Raw genomic sequence first — 18,897 nt, 5'->3', positions numbered from 1 at the left:
ATGCAGCCAGCTCAACCACATCACACCTCAGAGCAGCTTTAGATACACGAGCACAGCAGCCACACTACGCTTTAAGCTGGAAGTCGTGCAAAAAACATGCTGCCGCACCAACACACACAACACCAAAGGCATAAAGTAAACGACCCTTCGTTTTCCCACACAAACCAGATTCAAAACATGTAGCGGCATAATTAATGACAGAACTGGACTCGAATGAAATGCAAAAATCAGGCAACCTGGAACAAAAATATCAAACAGCACATGTGGGGGCAGATTGGAAAAAAGGGGGAGAATGCTCAGGAAACAAATCAGCTCACTGTTGAAATAAATAATGAAGGAGGCAAATGAACTAAATGGGAATTCAGGTTGACATTTGCAAGTTAAAACTGAGAAAAGAAGCATGAGTGCCACATTGAGTGCATTTTCCTCACGGGCTCAACCTTCAACTAGAAAACGGAGGTGAACTGACGTCGTTTCAGGGACTCACAGGAAGGAGAGGCTCGGTCTCCTCTTTGACCACTTTCGATGCTGCTGCTGCCTGGTAAGCAGGTGCCAGAAACAGAGGTCAAAAGGGCAAAGGTCAGTGAAGAGGACAGAGGTCACTGCACCTCGAGTGTCCATGGCAGCGCTAGCTAACGCTGTGAGAAGATGAAGGACATTCTGGGAGTTACACGGACATGATGATGACTGTGTTTTTGGATGTGGCCGGAATGGAGGGCGATGCTACGCTAACATGAAGGGGATGATTCAGTGTCATGCATCGTCAATCACATGCACTTGATGCCTGGTTGACTCTCAAAGCAAATTTTATATATATTAAAAATAATAATAATAATTATATGTAGCCATGCTATCCAAAGAATAGATTTTAAAAAGTCTGTATTTTAACCAGAGGAATGTAAGAAGTCTCATGAAGGACATTTCTTCAAAACCTCGGAAGCTGTAATCCTCAAACGATACTACACATTGTCAGTAGGAGGACCTTCTATTGCAGATTTATGTCGACTAAACACATCTGGTAAATGACGTTTCCACTGAGTGATGTTATGATTCTTTTTCTAATGCCTGATTTTTGTTGTTTTTGTTAAGCGCCTTGAGGCGACTTTGTTGTTATTTGGCGCAATATAAATAAATGAAATGAATGATGTTATGCGACTACTGAGTTTTGTCCTCTTGTGATAACTGTCAGTCTAATAGTTATGACAAATGATGTAGAAGTCCTGCAAAAAATTGGCATTTCGTTGCTTTTTTCAAGTCCAATATTACTCTGACCTCATCTCTTTTAATTAGCTTTATTTTACCTTCTGTGCACATGTACATCATGTGAGCTAAAATTGTTTCCGTAGACCAGGGGTAGGCAACCTGTTCCAGAAAGAGCCATGAGGGTGCAGGTTTTCTTTGCAGCCACTGACTCTACCAGGTGATTTTACTGATTAATATCACTTTGAGCAGATGGAATCAGTTAATCAGTGAAATCACCTGGTGGAGTCAGTGGCTGCAAAGAAAACCTGCACCCTCATGGCTCTTTCTGGAACAGGTTGCCTACCCCTGCCGTAGATGTTTTGTGAAACTATAGCCTTTTGGAATAGCCTGAAAAAACACCTCATGTGAGTGTAAAAACTTTCTTTTTCAATATAGTTTTTCAAAATACATGTGTTTTGTTACATGTCTTTTCAATTTCCATCACTGTCCTGAGCTGATGTAGCTAACAACTGTCAGAGGTGCACATCACTGGCTCTTGAGCGTGCTAAAAATAAACTATGCGCAGTAGAAAACACTGAGGACATCACTTTACCTAGAATCAGTCATAACTGGTTTCCTCCTGAGAAACGCTTCTCTATATTTTTGCTGCGCAGCATGCACTTTTAGCAGACATGAGCACCTGAGCACCAGTTACGTGCACACCTGCTTATAGCTTAGCTTCCTCTGCATGTACGTTTGTCACATTTTCTGTGATGGGACAAACACAGCAACATGTTCTTAGATCAAGAGGAACATATACAATGAGGTGTATAATTAATTGGACAGTAACGATTTTAATTTTACCTCTGTATAGCAAATTAAATGATCAAGATATGCTTTTAGAGTCAATTTTCAGCATTAATTCAAGGGGTTAAACAAAATGATTATATTTATCGTTCAGGAATTCCAGCCATTTGTATGCACAGTCCCTCTGTTTCAGCTGTCAGATGTAAATGACAACCTAAATACAACTTACTGTTAATAAAAATTATCACTTTTATAGCCAGTCAGGGGATGGATGGATACATGAACATTTCCAAGTCAACAAATATTTCTTAAGAAATATAAACTGTATGGTAAATCTGTCAAGCAGACTGGTGAGGGAAACCACCAAGACTCCCATTGCAATGCTGAAGAAGTTGTGGTTTTTGGGTTGTGACTGGAAAAGCTGCTTGTTGCACCACAATTTACAGCTTCATGGTGGAGTGGAACACAGAAGCATTTTTATACAAGGAAACCAGGTCAAATCTAGGCTCAATTCTCTCATGTACATTCTGGCATAGTGTAGCTGAAATTTCATATCTTTTTCAGAAATGTTTTTTTCTGTTCCACCTCAATATGAAGTTGTATAACCAGTGATGCAGCAGACACCTGTGTAACCCAGACTCTCACATCACAGCTACAGAAGCTTAGAAATCCTTTAGAGTTGTCGTCGGTGTCTTGGCGGCTTCCCTCAAGAGTCACCTTGTTGTTCAGTCACTTTTATGAACTGCAGACTCCAGAAAGATTTAAATGATTTTGTTTCCATCCCTCAACTTGTAAGTTCTGGAAAGGGAGGTACTGTGTATAAAATGGCTCTAATCCCTAAATAGTTACCTCGTATTTCTCCTTCAGTTCAGAAAATCATAGATACATAACTAGACATGCGGTGGTGGGAAATTTTAAGTTACCTGTGGCCAGGACGAATGCCATAAAAAAAAAACATTGTCTTACTTAGGGGTATGAAGGAATGGAATTCATTGCCGGAATGTATTAAACTTATTGCAAATGAATGTTCGTTTACGGAACTTCTGCAGCAGTATTTACTGATGTAGTGAGCAATCTGGGTTTTTTTCCCCCTTCTTTTTCAGACAAGTTTTTTGTGAACATTGATTGACCAGATGTGATGATTAATGTGACTGGAAGCTGATTGGTTTTGTTTTATTTTAGTGTATTTTAGTAGTGATATATATATATATATATATATATATATATATATATATATATATATATACACACACACACACACACACACACACACACACACACACACACACACACACAGTAGTGTTCAGAATAATAGTAGTGCTATGTGACTAAAAAGATTAATCCAGGTTTTGAGTATATTTCTTACTGTTACATGGGAAACAAGGTACCAGTAGATTCAGTAGATTCTCACAAATCCAACAAGACCAAGCATTCATGATATGCACACTCTTAAGGTTATAAAATTGGGCTATTAGTAAAAAAAAGTAGAAAAGGGGGTGTATGTAAATGTATTTTTGATTATTGTATATTTTGGTTGTTGTTTTGTGTGGACCCCAGGAAGAGTCGCTGCAGGTTGCTGCAGCTAATGGGGATCCTAATAAATAAACGAATAAACAGTTAATGCAATATTTTTTGTTAAATCCCCTTGAATTGAAGCTGAAAATTAACACTACACGCACATCTCGATTCATTTCAGTTCCACTGTGGTGGTGCACAGAGGCAAAAGAACATACACACTCAAAGTGTTACTGTCCAAATATTTATGGACCCAACTATGTCCGTGATGAGAAGCTAATTGTCAGAGAGTCTGTAACGATGACGCTGGCTTTCACCGATCACGTGGCAGTCTGAGGAAACGTCCTTCATGAGGCCCCTGAGCAGCTGATGAAAAAGTTGCACTTAAAGGAAAGGCTTGAAAACATCATGAACTGGTTGCTATGACAACTACAGGCTGATGTTACACAGAGGATGAAGATAGTGTGCACAAACAAATGAAGCTGCTTTCAGATGTGTATATATATTTTGGTAAAAAATAAAGGTTATGATTGGTTAGCATGTCCCAGCATGCAGCCACACATTAAGCGTTGGTGCTCCGTGGATGGGATTAGTGGGATGATGCAGTTCAGCCCATGCAGGTGTTAAAACAAAAGCCACTGAAGAGAAACAAAAATGGTGGATACCTGTGAGGCTCATAGCTTCCTCCATCTTTACCTCCTGATCAGAAAAATAAAAGCAATCGATTGTTAATGCTTTGATTTGAGAAGATGTGGGAGGGAAATAAATAGTTCATTCACGCTGTAGAGTTCTTCATGCACAGCTGCTACTCCTTGGGAAGAAATGTGATTATTGGGAGATCAGAAGGTTGGAGGGAGGAACGAGTGCATGGATCATTTGAAATTTGGAGGCAGACAATGAAGGTTTTTTTTTTCAGGGCGTGCGAATGGTCTGGAGGGAGAGAAGTGACTGTGTCTGGGTTTCCCCTTGAAAGAAAAAAAAATATACAAGATCAGGTGGTGGTTAAGAAAAACTCAACAAAAAGAACTGAATAACTTGTATCCATTTCACTCAAATGTTCAAATAAATCGACTTTTCCAAGAAAAACATCACTTGATGTATCCGTAACAGCACCGCGGCTGGCTGGTGGAGCTGGCAGGGTGAGATGGAGGTGTCTAGCGGCGCTGTGATGTGTTGGCGCGACTGACGGCACTGAAGCTAAATCAGTTTGTGAGAGTGGTTTGGCTGATCCAGCTCCCTCCAGCTGCTAATTACAGACATCAGGTTTTTGTTTCTAAACAATGCCGTCCCTTCATGCGTCACACCACTGCAGGCTTTACTTACAGCCAGGTCCATAAGTATTTGGACACTCGCCTTTTCTTTTTTTTATAGCTTTTAGGACATGATGAGCTCATAATGTCAACTTACAACTTGAATTCAAAGGGTTCAACTAAATTACTGCTTTACCTATTAAGGAATTACAGACACATTGTTCTTACACTTTCAAAGGCCATAAGTAATCAGACAAACTAAATATAAGCATTACTGTGAAAACAAATCAGCACTTTTACAGCCACTTTTTTTTAGACAAGTCAGGGGATGGATACATGAACATTTTCAAGTCAATAAATATGTCTTGAACTTTACTTACATCAGTCATTAAGAAACAAACCGCATGGTGCTGTATGTTAAGTCTGTCTGGAGTAGACAAAAACTGAGTGACTGTGCATTAAGGAGACTAATGAGAGAAGTCACCAAGACATCATGACAATTTGTGAAGGAAACTGAAGCTTAAATCTGTCACATCACCAGTTATAAAGCTTGATGGTGGAGTGGAACAGGAAAAGATTTTCTTTAAAAACATTAAGTGAAATTTCAGCTACCATTTGCCAGAAGACACGTCACAGACTAGAGCCTAGATTTGATCTGGTTTCCTAGTACGAAAATCCTTATTTCTTCCTCTCCACCATAAGTTGTAACTGGTGTTACAACAGACAAAAGTTGCACAGTGCAGTTTCTCCACTCAGCCACAGGAAGCCTAAAACTCCTTCAGAGATGCCATGGGTGTCTTGGTGGCTTCCCTCAATAGTCTCCTTCTTGCACAGTCAATCAGTTTTTGGGAAATGCCTTCTCCACACAGATTTACCATAGAGTACCATCTATCAGTATTTCTTAGTGACTGATGTAAATGAAGTCCAAAACATATTCATGACCTGGAAATGTCCATCTGTCCATCTGATGATTTATATGTATTAGCAATAATTTCAATATTTAGTTTGTCCAGTGATTTGTGGCCTTTGAAAATAGAGGGTGTGTGTAAAAATGGCTGCAATTCCTAAATGGCTGATGTGATATTTTTGTTAAACGCTTTTCATTAAAGCTGAAAGATTACACAGCAAGCAGATAATGACTGAATCATTTCAACTCATGGACCTGGCTGTATTTACTGCCACCGTCACTGCCACGTCTGCATTGTGAGGATTCCTCAGCTAAAATGGTGAGGCTGGTTTCTCAGACTAATGCAAGATGAGCTCAAATAAAACAACAGCACCGACTAAATTGTGCGTATAACACTCAGCGAGTCATGAAGGAGAAGAAGGCCACAATCACAATACATGTGAGGCTGTGAAATCTCAATTTGTAAAAATGAAGCGTTTAAGTTGAGGGGAAAAGTCCAGCAGCAGCATTTGGTTTCAAATTCAGTAGAGGTGTAGAAGGGCAGAACATCCTGGCAAGCTCATTCTGTGAGCACGTGTTGTCATGAAGAACACACAATCACTTCTGGACTACAACCTACTAAATCTTCAGCAGACATCACTGAGTGGTTCTTTTCCACACGCATGCAGCATGCACATCTGTGCAAACACAACATCACAGGGGTCTGACTGTCCTTTCACTGCACATCTTAAACAACTGACCACGCTTCCATGACTACATGGGAAAATGATTCTGCTATAAACTTTTTTTTTTTTTTTGCCCAAAATGCCTCATTTTAGTCTTGCATGATATGTGTTGCAGAACCAGCGGCTCCTTTCTATTTAACGCTAACAACATACAAGCAGGTCATTTCTGTGAGATGTAAAAATGGGTTATTTTCCACAACAAATATCAACATCCATTCTGAAACACACCTGGAGAACTATTTTGGTGTAAAATGATACCTTCATGTGCTCACTTTGTTCAGTCACTGTTGCTGCTAAATCCACAGTTCCAGTACAAAAGTGTCAAACATTTCAGTGTAAAACTCTTGAACAGGCAGATGGAAACAAGGTTTAATTTTTTTACCTGTGTCCAAGCCTTTTGGTCGAGGATTGCACTGCTTGTAACCTTGACAACTCCTCATCTCCATCAGCTGTGCATGCAGTGAGTTCAGCACCTCCCGGTCCACTGCATACACTGCGTTGGTCAGCTGTGAGTGAAGAAGAAATTTTGTTTTGTTGTTTGTTTATTTCGGCGGGGGGGATGTTAAGCTTGCTAATAAAACTCATTCTGAAAACAGACAGATGTGAGTTTACTCACCTGGTAGGGGTCACTGTTGAGGTCAAAGTACTCCAGGAAACCAGTGGAGAACTCGCAGAACAGAGTGTTGTGGGTCTCGTTGATGGTTCTCAGACACCAGTAGGTGTTGTTGTTGGAGCTGGTGCACGCACAGAATCCCCCCACTGCACAAGAACACACAAACATCAGTCACCAGTCCATCTACAGGGACTAAACAATTCAAATTCACACTGAAGACAATAAATAAATAAATAAATAAGTAAAGACATGCAGGCAGACTGTTTTGTGACAAAAATGGTGTAAGATTTATAGAAAACAACAGAAAGAACAAATGAAAGGAAAGGGGTAAAATAAAATGAAGGAAATAAAGAATAAAAGACAAGAAATAAAGAAAAGAAAAATAAAGAGAAAGCAAAAAAGATATTAAAGAAAAAAAGAGAATGAAAGAAAAAGACAGGAAGAAAAAAGACAAAAGTAAGAAATAATGAAAGAAAAATTACAGAAAAAGGAATGACAGGTAACAAGGAAGAAATGAAACAAAAGAAATAAAAGAAAAAAGAATGAAAGAAAATAAGAAGACATGAATGAAAGAAAAGAAAGTAAAACATAAAAGAAAAACAACAAATGAAACACAAGATAAAGACAAATTAAGACAAAAGAAAGACAGGAAGGTAGGAAAAAGAAAAATTAAAGAAAAAAAGGAGGTTCAGGAGTGTGAAAGTAAAAATCATGTCAAAAGAGGACTGTGCACGTGGAAACAGGATGATGTGAGTCAGCTGATGTTGTCAATGTCTCTAAGAAGTTGATATATATATATACATATATATATATATATATATATATATATATATATATATAGTGAGGAAAATAAGTATTTGAACACCCTGCGGTTTTGCAAGATCTCCCACTTAGAAATCATGGAGGGGTCTGAAATTTTCATCTTACGTGCATGTCCACTGTGAGAGACATAATCTAAAAAAAAAAATAAAAAATCTGGAAATCACAATGTATGATTTTTTTAATAATTTATTTGTATGTTACTGCTGCAAATAAGTATTTGAGCACCTACCAACCAGCAAGAATTCTGGCTCACACAGACCTGTTAATTTTTCTTTAAGAAGCCCTCTTATTCTGCACTCTTTACCTGTATTAATTGCACCTGTTTGAACTTGTTACCTGTATAAAAGACACCTGTTCACACACGCAATGAATCACACTCCAACCTGTCCACCATAGCCAAGACCAAAGAGCTGTCTAAGGACACCAGGGACAAAACTGTAGACCTGCACAAGGCTGGGATGGACTACAGGACAACAGGCAAGCAGCTTGGTAGAAGACAACAACTGTTATGATTATTTATTAGAAAGCATTTCAAGGTCCTGGAGTGGCCTGGCCAGTCTCCAGACCTGAACTCAATAGAAAATCTTTGGAGGGAGCTGAAACTCCAAACCTGAAAGATCTAGAGATGATCTGTATGGAGGAGTGGACCAAAATCCCTGCTGCAGTGTGTGCAAACCTGGTGGAAAAACTCCAGGAAACGTTTGACCTCTGTAATTGCAAACAAAGGCTACTGTACCAAATATTAACATTGATTTTCACAGGTGTTCAAATACTTATTTGCAGCAGTAACATACAAATAAATGATTAAAAAAAAAAATCATACATTGTGATTTCTGGATTTTTTTTTTTAGATTATGTCTCTCACAGTGGACATGCACCTAAGATGAAAATTTCAGACCCCTCCGTGATTTCTAAGTGGGAGAACTTGCAAAATCGCAGGGTGTTCAAATACTTATTTTCCTCAGTGTGTATATATATATATATATATATATATATATATATATGTATGTGTGTGTGTGTGTGTGTGTTCCATATTGACATGATGGCATCACGCAGTCACACATTCAACCGGTCCACCGTTTATCCTCTAACCTCTGACATCAACAAGGAATTTTCATCCACACAGCTGCTGCTCACTAGAGATGGTCATGTGTGAAAATCCCAGTAGATCAGCAGTTTCTGAAATACTCAGAACAGTCCATCTGGCACTAACAACCATGCCACATTCAAATTTACTTAAGTCCCCTTTCTTCTCCATTGTGATGCTTGATTTGATCTTCAGCAAGTCGTCTTCACCACTTCTAGATGCTTAAATGCACTGAGTTGCTGCTATGTGATTGGCCTTGTCTGGACCTCCCACAATAAAGACTGTTAGAACATGGCCTGATGGTGCGTCACAGCAGCTGCAGGACTGTTTTGAATACACTGAGTGAGACATCTTCAAACACCAGGACCTGGAAGGGTACATCTCAATCGTACTCGGCTACATGCAACACTGTGTCGACACTGTCACAGCGAACAGGCGCATCTGGGGTTTTCCCAAATCAGAAGCCTTGGATGACAAAACAAGTCCAGGCCTTACTAAAAGACAGGAGCATCGCTTTCCAGTAAGGGGATGAGGCCCAGTTCAACACTGTCAGAACCAACCAGAAAAGAGGCATCAGGCAGGCCAAGACAGCAATGCACGGGGAAGACTGAGGACCACATCATCAGTAACAACCCACGGCAGGTAAGGCATCATATCACCATCTTCAGGTCCAACAACCTGGATACAGAACAAACCGGTCCACAGAGGCTGCCGTAGCCCTCCACACCACACTAGCACACCTGGAACAATGGAGGAGCTGTTCCTGCCCTTCATAGACTTCACCTCTGCTTTTAATAACATCATAACAAACAGAATGGTCACAAAACATCTGGACTTAGAACCCTCACAACACATCTGCTACTGGATCAGAGACTTTCTGACACACCACCTTCAGCGAGTCAGAGTAGTACTCCATCTCCCCTCAGCATTGAGTCTCAGCACCAGCTCACCCCCAGGGCTGTGTGCTGAGCCCCCTACTCTACACTCTCTACATCCACAACTGCACCTCCACCCACCCAAGTAATGTCATCATTAAGTTTGCTGATGACACCACCGTGGTGGGACTTCTCTCGGGAGGGCTGGAGACTGTTAGCATGGTGTGCAGAGAACAACCTGATCCTAAGACCAAAGAACTAATAGCAGATTTCAGGAGAAATAAACCAGATTATTCAACCAATCTGCATAAATGGAGAATATGTGGTGAGAACCATAATGTCCAAAACTAACAGACTGAAGAACAGCTTTTGCCCCAAACCTGCCAATGAACTGAATGCTGAACAAAACTGAAAATACTTGAACTTGAACACTCAATACAAATGTGCAAGTATTCTGATGTGCAGTATTCTTTAGTGTTAATTATACTTTTTATTTTTAACTTAAATTGTGTCTGTCTGTTATCTGTTTGTTTTTATTTGTTCCTATTGCTAGTGTCTCTTAAACAGCACTGTCTGGAATCAGAGTCTGTACCTCAGTATTTTTGTGCAATAGCAATTAAAGACATTCTGAATCTGGAGTCAGGATTGCCTTGTTGCTGAGTAACATGAATGATCACAAGTTGTTTGTTGTGTTTGATTTCAGTGTTCTGACTAAAGTCATTCAGAAACACAGTTTGGTCAAACAAATAGAACCGGGCCAGTTAAGTCATACATACATGTCCAGAAGGGGGCAGTTTGCCAGTGATCGTTGTTGTGTGTGAAACACGTGAGTCCAGGCAGGCTGCAGTCGTCTCCTTTCCTCTGCCTCTTCTTCTCCTTCCTTTCCTTCTTCCTCCTCCGGATCTCATTGTAAAGCTGGACTCTCCCGTCTATTTCCTGTGCAGACTCCCTGTTGGACACAAACAAGAGCTGATTACCAAACAGTGTGATGTAATGATGACATGAGTGCCTATCCCTGCTGGTGCCAGTAACCACAGTGGTGGAGGCTGTGGAGGAAAGTTACAAAAGGCACGGCTGCTTTCGCATTCCAGTTTCTCTGGAAGGACTAACTACTCGCTGCCCCTCTTTCTCAACAATCACAACAAAAACAGCTGCTTTGCATTGGCATAATGTGTTCCCAGTGTTTCCTGGAGCAAGCTGATCATTGTGTTCGACTGATTTCCCCTCTGTTGAGTCATTCCGTCTTTACGAGTAACTTGATCACTTCCACAAACACATATAACAGTTTCCTGCCAAACATCTGTTTTGTCATTTAAGCTGCCCTGAAAATGAACGTTTCTCCGTTACTTTAACGCATCAGAGTGCACATCGAGCGCCTTGTCGCCATGTCATTTAACCGGACCCTCAGTGACAAAGGCACATGTTTGAAATGATCCCGCAACAATGTTTATCATACAAGCAACAACACGCACACGCTATTATAATGTACATTTGACATCAAAAACCAGCATCAGAATGATTAATAAATAGAACTATAATAAATGGGCAAGTTTCTAATTTAGAAAGGAAGAGAAACTCACTTAAAAGGGTGGAGTTGGTCGTTCCTGCTCTTCAGTCTGTCTGCTTTGTTTCTGTCTCCTTTGCTATAATAGCTAGTTTTAAATTAAAACAAAATACAGGGACAAACACAAGACTGTCTGTCATCTTTGGACTCTAAAATGTTTCAGCATGAAAAGGAAAAAGTAATAATATAAAGTTGCTGGAACGTGTTAAGGGCCAACCTCTTCTTTCCACAGTCACACTCGTCTGGCCGTGTCCGCTTCAGGTGGCCTCGTACTTCGCGCAGGTTTTTGATTTTGTCTTGGAGCGCTTCAATCTGAAATTAAATTAATGCAACATTTATTCTCTATCTGTTATCATTCACCGGAGGCAGACTAACACAAAATGCTAAATGACTTCTCTGAAATAAGCAACATGTAAAACACATTTTAAAAACATGTGAATTACTAAACTGAAAGATGCTGAGCTGAAAAAAAAAACAAAAAAAAAAAACACATAGACACACTACACATTTTCATTTAGAATAATTTAAGCAGCTTGAAACATTTTGATCAGCTCTGGAACCATTTTTAAAAAACAATTCAAACACAGCTAAAGTACTTGTTGCTCTTAAAAAAAAAGGCAAATTTGGGTTGCAAGTTTTTTCTCACCTCCAAAAGTGTCATTAAAACAACTTTCTTTTAAAGCAGTAGTTCCCAATCCTGGTCCTTGGCACCCAAAATACAGTACTGCACTTTTTTTTTTTTTTTTTTTTGCTCTAATTGCACATAATGAACCAAATCCAAGTGTTTTCCATTGCTGAGTCAGTTTTAGTGATTGGCTGAACACACCTGACTGAGCTGGTCTGGCATGGAAAACATGCAGAACTTTGGGTCCCAAGAACCAAGACTGGGAAATACTGCTGTAAAGATACACTCAGGTGTTATTTTAAGGCATGTAAGAATCAACACTCTCTCACACCCAAATCATCACATTCTGACGTAAACAGTTAATTTTACTGCAATATGTATCGACTAGCTATAATGCTAACCCTACCCCTCAGCTTAAGCTGGGCTTACACTGTGCGAGTTTTGACCCTTTTTCAGCCGATTTTTCACTCGTGCGAGAATTTTTTGGATTGCACCGAGTTTCAGCTTAATCGTACGTCCTGCATTGAGTAACAAGCTGTGTTTAATCTCTCACGACCACCTCCTGACCTGCAATCATATAGTTGGATGAAAATCAAATCTGTTTGATATTCTGGTCGGCCCTCATGAGGATATCGCCCTGCTGAAGCAGTGCTACAAGCGTCTATGACCTGATTTACCCCAACCTCTCGCACTGTGCATGTGCAAACACCGAAGTGATCATCTCTTTGGGAGAGCAGCTTCTGTGTTTCTTTTTCCCCCCTTATTTTTCAACTCATGTAAAGTCTTGTATTGTTTAAAAAAAAAAAAACAAAAAAAAAAAAACTTTGATGTCACCCATTGAGAGTTTTTGTAAAAATAAGAAATGTAAATAAAGTTTGAAAAAAAAAAAGCTTCTGTTTACGGAAACACGAGCCCGACATGCAGTGATGCCGGCGTTACTCTAATCTGACCACTTTTTTTTAGTAACGAGTAATCTAACGCGTTAATCTTTCCAAATCAGTAATCAGATTAAAGTTACTTCTCCATGTCACTGTGTGTTACTATTATTTTTCATTGTGGGTCGATAGCAGCATTAAACTTGGTCCGTGGGCAGGAGGTCGGGGTTCGACTGAACTGCCCACTTTAAGCGAGCTGTGAGCTTTTCATCCGCGTTTTTTTGCAGCTGCTCGACTCGTCCTCACCTCTTAAAGCGCGGTGATCAGCACACCTGCACTGAGCTTTACAAAGACATTTTTATACTTTTTTCCCTCCTTTATTTAGAATTCTGAGCTGAGCCGCTCCGTATCGTCTCGTTAAAAACAGCTGATCCTCTGCGACGCGTCAACAACTAACACTGTTTTCCACTCAAATGCACCTGAACTCTCTTTCTGAGGACCACATGATGTGAAAACGCAATAAAACTTTCTTACCTGTAAATTTGGTCATGTTTTCTGCATAAATAAATGTTATCCATTCTTTGTGCTCAAACGCCAAAGCAGGGGCGAATCCAGATGGAATGGGGGCGTGGGGCAAGGATGTGCCCCCCTCCCCCACAACACCCCTAGATTAAAGGTCCAGTTTTGAAGCCGTTTTTTACTACAACTACTAATACTGCTTAAAATAATAATAATTTCGACAAGTAAAATGTTTAGAGAATTTAAATGTTAGAAAAATGTTAGAATTGAATAGTTACATTTATAAACAATGTAGGTTTGAAATTGCAAGTTTTACTGTTACAGTGCTGTCAACAGTTAAATATGAGGTCAAGAAAGAGGTCTTTATTTTACTTTTTATAAAACAAGTATTTGTTTTCATTGAAGTCAAGAAAGGGTGACTATAAAGTGAGTTTTGGCAAAACAGGTATCATTGTCATGTTGACGTGGGTTGTTGTCGGCAGCTGGGGAAAGTAACTAAAAAAGTAACTAGTAATCTAACTTAGTTACTTTTACAATTGAGTAATCAGTAAAGTAACTAAGTTACTTTTACAAGGAGTAATCAGTAATCAGTAATTGGATTACTTTTTCAAAGTAACTGTGGCAACACTGCCGACGTGGTTTTTGAACGTACAATGCGAGTAGTCAGATCGCATCAGAGCATAGGGCCGTATAGTGTGAGAACATAAATCGTGCGCTCTGAACTTTTACACCCTGCGGTGTTGTCACACAGTTTGAGCTGGAGCCGAGTACAACGACTGCAAATATCGTACAGTGTCTACCCAGATTTACCCTAATCATGAGCCTAACCATAGTCAAAACAGAGATGGATGTTCCCAGATGACACAGAGGTGAAGGAGACAGTTCCATGCGCTGTCAGCTACAAATCACACACCTGTCAGGAAATGAGTCTCCCCACCATCACTAAATGATGCACCGGGGTTACTCAACTTGTCATCTTGTGATAGAAAGAGGTACTGACCAAGAGTGCCCCCTTCAGCAGGGGATCATGTACATATACTCAACAAAAATATAAACGCAACACTTTTGGTTTTGCTCCAATTTTGTATGAGATGAACTCAAAGATCTAAAACTTTTTCCACATACACAATATCACCATTTCCCTCAAATATTGTTCACAAACCAGTCTAAATCTGTGATAGTGAGCACTTCTCCTTTGCTGAGATAATCCATCCCACCTCACAGGTGTGCCATATCAGGATGCTGATTAGACACCATGATTAGTGCACAGGTGTGCCTTAGACTGCCCACAATAAAAGGCCACTCTGAAAGGTGCAGTTTTGTTTTATTGGGGGGGGGGGGGATACCAGTCAGTATCTGGTGTGACCACCATTTGCCTCATGCAGTGCAACACATCTCCTTCGCATCATCCGTGACGAGAACACCTCTCCAACGTGCCAAACACCAGCGAATGTGAGCATTTGCCCACTCAAGTCGGTTACGACGACGAACTGGAGTCAGGTTGAGACCCCGATGAGGACGACGAGCATGCAGATGAGCTTCCCTGAGACGGTTTCTGACAGTTTGTGCAAAATTTCTTTGGTTATGCAAACCAATTGTTCCAGCAGCTGTCCGAGTGGCTGGTCTCAGACGATCTTGGAGGTGAACATGCTGGATGTGGAGGTCCTGGGCTGGTGTGGTTACACATGGTCTGCGGTTGTGAGGCTGGTTGGATGTACTGCCAAATTCTCTGAAACGACTTTGGAGACGGCTTATGGTAGAGACATGAACATTCAATACATGAGCAACAGCTCTGGTTGACATTCCTGCTGTCAGCATGCCAATTGCACGCTCCCTCAAATCTTGCGACATCTGTGGCATTGTGCTGTGTGATAAAACTACACCTTTCAGAGTGGCCTTTTATTGTGGGCAGTCTAAGGCACACCTGTGCACTAATCATGGTGTCTAATCAGCATCTTGGTATGGCACACCTGTGAGGTGGGATGGATTATCTCAGAAAAGGAGAAGTGCTCACTATCACAGATTTAGACTGGTTTGTGAACAATATTTGAGAGAAATGGTGATATTGTGTATATGGAAAAAGTTTTAGATCTTTGAGTTCATCTCATACAAAATGGGAGCAAAACCAAAAGTGTTGCGTTTATATTTTTGTTGAGTATATATACTCACACACACACACACACACATATACACACATTATATATACATATACACACATTATATATATATGTGTGTGTGTGTGTGTGTGTGTGTGTGTGTGTGTGTAAGACACATCTGAAATCAGATGCAGGCTTCTGATGACCTTCAGCAGACTCACCTCCTGGTCCACATAGCTCTTATGGTCCTTCCAGGCTCTGGATGACTGATAGATTTCTCTCTCACAGTAGACTGTGTCATTTATCAAGATATAACACCTGAAAGAAATATGACCCAAAAGACAGATATCTATCAAAACAACATAACATTTATAGTACTCCTCAACCAGTACTGAAAGAATGATTTTGGGTTTCACTGGAGCCCGATTCCTTACTTGTGGGTAACTTTCACAGAGTTCGGGTATCCCACAGCATTTGTGCCATCTGCCAGCATTTCCTCTGAGCCATCATCTGACCCCAAGTCAAACTCTGGGTCCTCGGTGCTGTAGTGGCGCTTTGTGATGCGCCGTACAGCTGACTGATCATCTGCTTGAAGATCGATGTCATATATCTGACCTTCAAACTCCACAGCCAGAGATCTGGCAGGCCGCATGTGTACAAAACGTGGGCGAAAACCTAACAAAAAAAATGTAATTGTTCAGTAATTATTTATAGTTTCTACTTTTCCACTCTTTATTTTATTTCATTATTTATGGAAAGTAATAAAATGTTAACCCTTCTGGAGTTGGTAAAGTCTAACTTAAAATGAATGTGTACATTTCATTTTTAGTGCAAAAGTACTTTTCTGACATTTTCAAAAGCAAACATATACATACACATACATGTACATATACATACACATACATGTATATATATATATATATATATTACGCCAAATGGCTTTTCTTCATCACTTGCAGCATTTACAAATAACACTAGAGGGCATCAAACCATTCTAAATCCAGAATATTTCAAGTCATCATCCAAAGAACAAATTCCAGGACTTTTTGCAGGATGTTTGTTTTTGCTGTGCATCTGTCTCCTTTTAAAGCAGAAATAATTGATTACAGGATATCATGCCTTAAGTCTTCCAGACTCCTCTTTTTTCCCCCCGACTGGTATTTAGAAGCAGACGGTACTACAGTGTTTAAGGACAAGCTGCATGATACCAAAGTTTATCCTGTGCAAATTATCCCTTTTGGGAATGCTTAATGTGAAAAGAACACTGTGATCACATTTTTCTGAGGATCTTTCTTGTCTATATTCTTTTTACTCACGCTGGCCAGATGGTAGCGGGAACTGGCGATGGGCACGGCGGTCCACCCTGGAGGTTTTGTACAGATTGTCCCCACAGTCACAGCCCCTCTCTCTGTTGTCATAGTCACCATGCGGTTTCAGACTGCGTGCCCTCTTCCTGGAACCTTCTTTTGATCCACCACCTTTACACTTTTGTATCCTCCACTTTCCTGTGATCTCTTCCACACAGTGCCATTTCTGTTAGCAAGGCAATCAACCAGGAGAAATAGTGTTATTTTACCACTAATTCATGCATATGAATTAAAACACCTTAACAACAAGAAAATTCAGGTCTGAGAGGCTGCACTGGCACCACGTTGTCTCGACCAACACACCACAATACACACCACACACCCAGGTCCTGGCTTACAACCACTTAGACAACCGGTCCACCCCCACCTTTTAAAGTAACCATCTGCCTGCTGCAACCAGGTGACACACGGGCATCCAGTTGGCCTTTTCCAGTTACTGGACTCTTCCACTGTGAGGTACCTGTGCGCTGGATCATGCCCACAGAAGTGCTTACATGGCCAAAATGTTGTTGTACCAAAGACATCCAGTCAACACCATAGTTAACTGGTTAGTGCCCAAGTCTCACCACCATACAGTAAGACATAAGTAGGGCTGCAGCTATCGATTATTTTAGTAATCGAGTATTCTATCAATTATTCTGGTGATTAATCGAGTAATCGGATAAAAAGTACTTTTGCATTTTAAAACAATATCAATAGTCCAGGGCTCTCCCTAAGCAATGGCAAAAAGTCGCTGTGCCAAAGTCTTGACATTTTGCTGAAATGGCGATGGGATGTGGCTTCTGTTCTGTTCCCCCCCCCCCCCACCCCTTGTAAAATTTAACCATTTTGAGTTTTTGTTACTATTATTATTATTATTATTATTATTATTATTAATATTATTTTTAAAGGCTGGTGGACTGGGTCCCTATGTGATTTTTTTTTTTATCCCTCTTTCTCTGCAGTTCAGCAGATGCATTTCAGCTGGAGGTTGAACATGCAAGCCTCACAGTCACTGTTTTTTTGTTTGTTTGTTTTTAAGTTACCATGTCCGCCCCCAAAAAAGCAAAAATTAAAAAGCGAAACACTCAGTGTGAGTCTGAACAAAACAGACAGCAGCCGGCTTCAACTGTGGGGTACCCAGCCATCGGGTCAATAGTCACTCACCATGTCGAGCAGACCTTGTGTTTTTTAAAAACAGAAAAACACACTGCTTCACTTTAAATGCACAGTAAGTCTATTTCAGATGATCAGTGTGGACTTGCTTTCTCTTAAAAGGCTTTATTTTAATCTGTGTCACATTGGAAAGTGGTAGCTTTAAAGGCTAAATTATTAGCCTATTACATGGCCTGAGCACATGCTCTAGTCTTCTTCTGTTGTTTTTCTGGGGACATTACAGCATCACACACAGGCCTGGCATATGTACTACAATGTTAAAGCTTTGAGGCATAGAATTTGCCTCAATCGTTTTTTGTAATCGAATTATTCCAGTTATTTGAGTAATCGTTTCAGCCCTAGACAGAAGCATCAGGAATTTAAAGACTTGAACCTTCGATCTCCTGCATAGGTATCAGTATCCCCAAACACCTTTGACCAGGTACTGTACCTCATGAGTCCTTAACCCAGATACACAAATGTTGCTGCCGAGATAAGTGAGTCTCTACAAATTTGACACTTGGCCTGTCGAGCTTTGGGCCACACTGTGAATGAATTGTTCAGTTTTGGGCAGGACTGTCATTCAGCATCATCCACAAAGTCAAGCTCAGTACAACTTTCCTTACCAACAAATGCACCTAAGCCACTGTTCTTCATAACCCTACCCAACACCCAGCCCATGCAAGTACTGAAGAATGTAGGCGCCAGGACGCATCTCAGATGAACACCAGAATTCACTGGGAAGAAGTCAGAGACTCTGCCACCACTACACACAGTACTCACAGTACCTGTGCATGTGTAAGACAGCAACTTGTTGGTGATCCAGCACATTTTCAGTATGACCCTGAGAGCAGCCCGGCCAACCAAAGTCAAAAGCTTTAAGAAAAATCAACAAAGACTACAAAGAATCACTGCACGAGTACCCACAAAGCTT

General features: G+C 40.4%; 1 protein-coding gene across 5 annotated transcripts in view; it reads right to left on the bottom strand.

The window, feature by feature from the left end:
* sulf1 (sulfatase 1) overlaps positions 1-18,897 on the bottom strand; it is a 96,639-nt gene that overhangs the window by 1,169 nt on the left and 76,573 nt on the right. For 3 of the 5 annotated variants that reach the window (XM_034169868.1, XM_034169860.1, XM_034169891.1), the window contains 8 exons: positions 16,779-16,995; positions 15,897-16,137; positions 15,684-15,780; positions 11,565-11,659; positions 11,364-11,435; positions 10,560-10,732; positions 7,003-7,145; positions 6,769-6,892 (listed from right to left, as the gene is read on the bottom strand). In XM_034169868.1, coding sequence (XP_034025759.1) covers positions 6,769-6,892; positions 7,003-7,145; positions 10,560-10,732; positions 11,364-11,435; positions 11,565-11,659; positions 15,684-15,780; positions 15,897-16,137; positions 16,779-16,995 — 1,162 coding nt within the window. Of the gene's footprint in view, positions 1-487; positions 539-4,169; positions 4,204-6,768; positions 6,893-7,002; positions 7,146-10,559; positions 10,733-11,363; positions 11,436-11,564; positions 11,660-15,683; positions 15,781-15,896; positions 16,138-16,778; positions 16,996-18,897 lie in introns of all 5 variants that reach the window. The other 2 variants (XM_034169876.1, XM_034169884.1) reach the window with 2 other exon arrangements.

This window comes from Thalassophryne amazonica, chromosome 1, assembly GCF_902500255.1.
Source record: "Thalassophryne amazonica chromosome 1, fThaAma1.1, whole genome shotgun sequence".
NCBI lineage: Eukaryota > Metazoa > Chordata > Actinopteri > Batrachoidiformes > Batrachoididae > Thalassophryne > Thalassophryne amazonica.
Note: the sequence above shows the minus strand (reverse complement) of the source record. Positions and strands in the feature narration are given on the sequence as shown.